The sequence below is a fragment of the Myodes glareolus genome, chromosome 8, assembly GCF_982192425.1.
Source record: "Myodes glareolus chromosome 8, mMyoGla1.1, whole genome shotgun sequence".
Classification (NCBI taxonomy): domain Eukaryota; kingdom Metazoa; phylum Chordata; class Mammalia; order Rodentia; family Cricetidae; genus Myodes; species Myodes glareolus.
This window is the reverse complement of record NC_142033.1, coordinates 86,502,576-86,509,986: the sequence shown is the minus strand read 5'-3', so window position 1 is coordinate 86,509,986 and position 7,411 is coordinate 86,502,576. Positions and strand designations below refer to the sequence as shown.

The 7,411-nt window shown below is 43.2% G+C and overlaps 1 protein-coding gene across 1 annotated transcript; it reads left to right on the top strand.

The window, feature by feature from the left end:
* The first annotated feature begins 265 nt into the window (after nt 1-265).
* On the top strand, nt 266-7,211 carry Pno1 (partner of NOB1 homolog). The gene is made up of 7 exons (XM_087909194.1): nt 266-488; nt 608-757; nt 2,223-2,306; nt 2,480-2,540; nt 2,735-2,852; nt 5,973-6,043; nt 6,526-7,211. The coding sequence occupies exons 1-7, from the start codon at nt 312-314 to the stop codon at nt 6,591-6,593; spliced, it is 729 nt and encodes a 242-aa protein (XP_087765320.1). The 5' UTR covers nt 266-311; the 3' UTR covers nt 6,594-7,211.
* The last annotated feature ends 200 nt before the right edge of the window (nt 7,212-7,411 follow it).

Below are 7,411 nucleotides of genomic sequence, written 5' to 3'. Positions count from 1 at the left end.
CGCTAAGACGGTACCAGATGCTTCTCTACACACAGCAAAGCTGACTTACTGTCTTTACCACAACGTTTTCAAATACACACGCTAGAGGTTGAGAACGCTTCGGCTGGGAGCGTGTTGGGGGTACGGCGACACTAGCACTCTGGCATATCCTATGGCAGCCAGGCAGACACGAGGACCAACCCTGCTTTAGGCCCCTGGCGTGGGCTCCACCTCAGGAAAGGGGCGGTGCCCTCGCGCTGATTGGCGGAGGCTGGCGCATGCGCACTATAACTACGCACGTGTCGGGTTGGTTGTACTCATTCGGTTCGAACATGGCCGAGATGGAGACGCAGAACCCCGGGACGGAGGATGGCTTCACTCCCGTCACGCACAAGGGGAGCCGGCGGGCGAAGAAGCGACAGGCCGGAGATGCCAGCAGCATGGACACGGAGGAGGCGCGGCCGGCGAAGATGCCGATCTTCCCGCCGCTCTCGGGCGAGCGGCTCCTGGTAGGGACCGAAGCTCGGCGGGGTGGGGTTGGACGTCCAGGCGAAGGATCCGTTCTGGTTTTAAGTCTCGTCCCGCCCGTCTCCGGTCACCTCCTGAATGTGTGCGTGCTTTGTTGCAGACTGAAAAAGAAGAAACGAGAAGGATTCCCGTCCCCGCTAACAGATACACACCATTGAAAGAGAACTGGATGAAGATATTTACTCCGATAGTGGAACATTTGGGACTTCAGATACGCTTTAACCTGAAATCAAGAAATGTAGAAATCAGGGTAAGGAGAGGGTAGCCGTTTCGCTGCCTACCGAGTTTTCTCGCTCAGAAATGAAGATAAATGGATGCATTTCCCTTATTAGAGCTTTTCCTAGTAAGTGGCTGGTACTTTTGGTGGCTTTGCTCTCCGAAGAAAACTTTTTTTCCATTCTCTTCCAGCTTAGTTCCAGACAGCTTTCAAGGTCTAGGTCAAGCACTTTCTCTTTAGACGTTTGTACGTTTCTTTTGTGCTTCGCCAGCTGTCTTGTTTGTTGCAGGATCCTTAGTTGGAAGTCTTAGTATGTGTTGATGATGCCATGGATCACGAGCATAGTGTGTTAGCTCGAGGTAAATCTTGTCATTTGGTCTTTAAGGTATGATGTAGATGCCTTCCCATTCCCTCCCCCAACCCCACACATGCCAAAGGATGAGTCAAGGGAAAGTTAGAGAAATTCAGTGCCTTGGCCAAAGTCTTCAACCTTGGTGCTAGAAGGGACCATTTACGGTCTTCTACAATGACATGTTATTTTATAAATGAAAAAACGTAAATCTAGAATATTTATGGTACTTGCCAAAAGTCACATATAGAGTGGGATCTAGAGTCTGGAGCTTTGTTGTTTGTTTCTCAGTTTTTGAGACGAGGTTTCACTGTGTAGCCTTGACTGGCCTGGCACTCAAAGACATCAAAGAGTACTGGGATTAAAGGTGTGTGCTCCCCTACCCTGCTGGGTTCTGTTTTTAAATGTGCAAATCCTGTTAACACAATCCTGTATGCTGTTAGTTTGTCAAATGGGGAACCTCTTCAAATGGGTTTGAATTTGTGTGGGAGACCGGAAGGAGTATTTTAGAAATGAGACTGTGTTTGGGTTTTTAGTACTTTAATTTTCTCGTGTATGGTAACTGTTTATATTACAAAGCATTCAAGGTTGTCAAGGTGAAGCTTAGAGCTAGATGTGTAAGGCATATTATTTACAGTGGTGGGCGTTCTCTGAATAACAGCTGTTTCCGTAGTTCAAGTAATTGCTTGCAGACAGGATTCCCACTTAAACTCTTCTTGATTTCCTCAATACTAGGCATGCAGGCAGTCAGAACTGGAGTTGTTGATTTGGGAAACAACAGCATATAAATGATCCTTTAAGACAGAACGTCAGGTCAGGACTCTTTGGGGGATACTGCCATGGTGGAGAAGATAGGACATTTACTAGAGGACAGAATGGGTGTGATTCCTTGGTATGCTAGAGCCCAACCTCCATTAGTCATAGAGTGTGTTTAGTCATTTGAATGGGTTTGTGTAGGATTTCCCAGCGTTGGAGCCGGAAGGTTCCCTTGTACAAATTAAAGGGAATGCTTATCTCACCTTAAAGGGGTCTTAGCAATATTGGGGAAGGGTGGTTGATGATAAAAGAAATTATAATAAAATATCATTTCTAGTATTTTATTCGAATGCTTTCTTTCTCATCCCCTCCGTATGTGTACCTCTCTTTTAGACTTGTAAAGACACCAAGGATGTCAGCGCCCTGACCAAAGCAGCCGACTTCGTGAAGGCCTTTGTTCTCGGATTTCAGGTGGAGGTGAGTGGGCTCGAGAGACTTGAAAATGCACAGTGTGAATGTTTCAGTGGATGGATCATTTTCCAAACCTTTGAGTTTTGTCACTCAAAGTTTTGTCACTCACTTTGTAAAGATGCTGTCACTGTCCCACGTCTACTGGAAAGGCCTTGATGGTGCCTCCTTTTGTTTTGTAGGATGCACTGGCGCTCATCAGGCTGGATGACCTCTTCCTGGAGTCTTTTGAGATAACTGACGGTAAGGGAAGCAAGCGGTGGTTCTGTATAAACCATCCAGCCTTTGTGTTTCCCACTGCATTGTGTCTGGTTTTCTAATAACTTCAATTGAGCTGCATTACTAACACTTTTCAGAAAAGGTATATTCGTGTATTCGTGTTGTTTAGTAGAAAAACTCAATAGCTAGCCACCTGATGTCTTGTTTTTCTTGTTTAGTTAAGCCCTTAAAAGGAGACCACTTGTCAAGAGCAATAGGAAGAATTGCTGGCAAAGGAGGAAAAACCAAATTTACCATAGAGAATGTGACACGAACGCGGATTGTTTTGGCAGATGTGTAAGTATCTTACTTGTCTTGAGAAAATTTTCATGATTTGTAGTTGATCTTACTAGTTGCTAAAAGATCATAGCTCTTATTTGTTGTAATTTTTTCCTTTTTTTTTTTTTCCTTCTTGGTATTGGGGACTGACTCTAGGACATTGTGCATTCTGGTCACATACCATACCACTGCTTTATAATAGCTGCCTTTAACCCACATTGGGTTTTTCTAGTTATGTGGTTCTAGTTGAATATTCACCAACCTTGAAAGGATGATGAGTTAATCAAGAAAATTTCAGTAATTGTCCTACTCAGAATAAAAGAAACAACTTAGACTCACTGTTAAAATGATTTGTTAAAAGGGAAGCTTTAAATTTTATCTTTTACAAGTCTATTAAATCCTTAAGGGAAGTACAAATAGTCAGTGTTTGAAATTCCATTGTGACGTTTTCCTTTAAAAAGTCAGATAGTTGCATGTGCCTGTATATAAGATGATAGAGGCTGTCGACAAGGGTGGGGTTCTGATGCGGAGCTGGGAGTACCTCTGAGGTCAGAGCTGCTCTGTTCCCATGTTGGTGTTAAACAGGCAGATAGATGTCTCAGAACTGATAGAATATGAAGTTGGGATTAAAGGCTTGTGTCACCACCACCCGGCCTCATTTAGAAATTTTTTGATTGTAATATAATTAATTACATTTCTCCTTTCCCGCCAAGCCCTATCATATACCCTTTACTTTTACAAACTCATAGCCTTTTTAAAAAGTTCATTGTTATGCCAGGTGGTGGTGGCACACGCCTTTAATCCCAGCACTCTGGGAAGCAGAGGCAGGCAGATCTCTGTGAGTTCGAGGTCAGCCTGGTCTACAGAGCTAGTTCCAGGACAGACTCCAAAGCTACAGAGAAACACTGTCTCAAAAAACCAAAAGAAAAAAACTTGTTATTGCTTGCGTGTATGCTTATACATATTTATTCCTAAGTATAAGTTGCTCGGTCAACTTGGTGTTACTTGTATATGTGTATTCAGTGCTGACCAATTGGTGTGATCTTTCCTGGGGAAGACTGCTTCTCCCACTCCCAGCATTCCTGATATCTGTAGTTCTTCCTATAGGGTTGAGGCTTCTTGGGCTTTCCCCATCTTCTTTGTCCATCGATGTTGTCCTTGCTCAGCTCATGATCGGACAGTCATGTTGGTGAGATTTTATGAGTGTCGTTTCTGGTGTTAGTAAGAGACAGCCTCACCTCAAACCCTGGTCCTCTGGCCCTTGTAGGGTTTCTACCTTCTTCTCCAAAATGTTCCCTCAGCCTTAGGTGTGGCAGTTTTGTAGGTGTATCTGTTGGGACTGGGCTCCACAACTCTACATATCGATTGGTTATGGTTTTCTGTAATGGTCTCTGTCCATTACAAAGTGAAGTTTCCTTTATGAGGAATGATGACTACACTTACCAGGTTAGACATCTGGTAATTGTATAAAGTTGCTGGTAACTTGGCAATACACAGAATAAACATGAGCAGGATACAAAATTAAGGACAATTTGCTTTCTAGATATATTTAAAATACCAAAGGGGAGATAAAGTTGCCTATGTTCAATGACACCTTCATGCATCTAAATATGCACACAGTAGGTTGGGCTTTATGAGCACCTGCCTCATCCGTGCTGGAGTGCTGACTGGCTTGGCCATGTGCAGGGTCTGTTGCAGGCAACCACAGCTGCTGAGTTCATGAGTACAGCTGCGCTGCCTGCCATATCCAGAAAGCCCTGCTTTGCAGCAGTCCCTGCCTGCTTCTACCTCCTCCATTCTTTCTATCTCCTCTTCCTCGATGCTCTGTAAGTCCAGAGGGCAAGTGATGCAGGTGTATCGTTTAGGGCCAAGCATTCTGCAGTTGCTCATTCTCTGCGCTCTGTCCGACTTTGAGTTTCTGCGTTCATCACTGCACTGCAGAAAGCCACTTCTGAGGGCTGAGAGTTGGGTTGGTCTTTGGGTATCCAGGTTTGCTGCTGTTTTGTGGGTTCTCCTGGGTGTCCCTCAGCAGGTTCTTGGCCAACTTCACAGAACTAGTGTGAGTTCCGTTTGTGGAGTGGGCCTTATTAAAACCAGTCTGAAAGCTGGTGCTTATTCCATAATAAGTTCGGTGGACCATTGTATTAGTGAGCCCATCTTGCCAGGTTGGTCGTTATTGTAAGCTCGTGGGCTTCCTATCCGAGTAAAACCTGTGACTTCCCTCCTTTGGCAGCCTGTCAGTATCCCACATCTACTAGCATTGGACTTTTTATGTGATATTTTTTTGGAATCAAAGAGAAGCATTATATCCCCCAAGTATAAAATAACATCTTATTTAAATGTGTATAAATATCAAAGCTTCTGAAGTAGTTTTGTAAGTTGAAATTGAAAGATGCTGTGGTAAGTGAATCAGTGTTACAGTTCTGGGTGTTGAGTGAGCAGCTAATTCCCATCCTTACTGCTCAGGATGAAGTCCGGGGCCTCACACTGGGCAAGGTGTGTGCCTCTGAGCTACATCCCTAGCCCTAAGTCTGCTGATTTCTGACCTCGTATACAATGGAAGTACTATCTACCTAGAAAGGGTCCCTTTGAGGATTACATGGTAAACGTGCAGGACTCACTGGATGTGAGCAACTGTTGACCAGGAATTTTTTGTGTTTGGGTGGGTGGATCATGTGCCATACCACTTGAATGTGGGTCGGAAAACCTGTGGGAGTTGGTCCTCTCCTTCTATCAAGTGGGCCTTGGGGAATCAAACTTAATTGTCAGGGTAGGTGCCAAGTACCTGTACACACTGAGCCATCCTTCCCTGCCTGTACCCAGGAATCTGGGAGTAGTCACATGTCTATAATCTCAGCCTCGGGAGGCACTGCATGTTTAAGGCCAGCCTGGATAACATTGCAAAAACTCCCAAGAAAGAAATTTGTTCTTGTCTTTCTGATAATTTTTTATGGGGATATATAACTACTATACCACAGTCACTGATTTGAGAAGAGTTTTAGAAGATTTAGAAAGTTGTCAGCAGTCACCTCCTGCCTTTGGTTTAGAATGTGGATCTGTTGTGATTTCCAGAGTTTTTAGTTTCCCAGGATTTGGACATGGCTTTTGTGACTAACCTGACTCATTTGCTTCTTTCAGGAAAGTTCACATTCTCGGCTCTTTCCAGAACATTAAGATGGCAAGAACTGCCATTTGCAACCTTATTCTAGGTAACAGCGGTTTATTATTTCTTTGGTGTTTCCTCTGATTAGGGAATAGAAGGATTCAAGCCTTACTTACAAAGCAGCTTTCATAATGCTAAAGATGCCAAACGGAAGTCAAAGAGTTGGTAAAGGGAAAAACAGGAATATTTCATTTAGATTTCATTTGTTAGAGAAGAGAAAGGTTTCCTTGACTAATCTCATTAAATCTGTACACAGAAAAGCTATTCCAAAAATAACAGAACAGTTTAGGTTCTACAAAATGGGGACTGCTGGACACATCTAGTCAACTTGATTTAATTTAATCTAGTTCTAGAGTCAGCAATTTGCTCAGAGGACTGGAGGTTTTTCTCTGGTGTTCAGGTCTGGCTAGCTGGCTTTTTGAAATACTGTTTTTACAACTGACTTAGCAGTGCAAAGTCTTTGTCTTCTGTGTAGTTCTGTGTATTTGAATATATTTGTGTATATAATCTGCTTTTTTTCTTGAACAGGAAATCCTCCATCAAAGGTGTACGGCAATATCCGAGCAGTGGCCAGCAGAGCAGCCGACCGGTTCTGATCCTCCTACGACCCTTGAGATGAACACATAAAACCAGGGGACGATCTCCCAGCTGCCTACAGCTCAGGTTCCTTTTCACATCTCAGCCTGAGCAGAAGCAGAAAGAGAAGGCTTAACAGGACTTGTACTCCGCTGCTTCTAGGATATTTAAATATCAAAATCTACATTAAGTATAAATTGCTGTATTTTTCCCTTAATCCCATGTGGCAGATTCACAGTTTAAAATCCTGTAATTTACAGGCAACTTTGTAATTTGTCATTTACAGACAAATTTGTAAATAAAGTTACAGCATTTTTTTTTCTCTGAAAATTTTCATTAAAATCTCCAAAGACTTGTGAATCATTGTCCCTGCTACAAGGGCACCGACGTGACTGCTTCAGAATTGGGGCACAGCACTAGTCTGCGCTATTGAACCTTACGTGCTCAACTTTGCACTCACAATGCAATTTATGAAGCCTACATCACAAGGCTTCTCATGTAAGTGATGAAAGTAAAGCCATTTTCCCAACACGATGCTTTCCAAACAGTATATTCTTATAATTAGTGTCTGTATATGTGGATTTACTTATTTCTTATATTATTTCGAACCTATGTCATTAAACATGATTTAGATACTACACTGTCTTTTGTTTCTCAAAGGCCCTGGCCAAAACAATGATTGAAGTATCAGGAAATAACTAAAAGTAGTAGTACTTTTTTGAGCTGAGTGGTGGTAGTGTACACCTTTAATCCCAGCACTCCGGAGGCAGAGGCAGACTGTAGGAGTAAGAGGCCATCCTGGTTCTACAGAGCAAGTCCCAGGACAGGCTCCAAAGCT

Coding starts and splice junctions, on each gene's coding strand:
- Pno1 (XM_087909194.1), top strand. CDS start 312: ATGGCCGAGATGGAGACGCAGAACCCCGGGACGGAGGATGGCTTCACT. Junction 758..2,222: donor CAAGAAATGTAGAAATCAGG/GTAAGGAGAGGG, acceptor CCTCTCTTTTAG/ACTTGTAAAGACACCAAGGA. Junction 6,044..6,525: donor CATTTGCAACCTTATTCTAG/GTAACAGCGGTT, acceptor TTTCTTGAACAG/GAAATCCTCCATCAAAGGTG.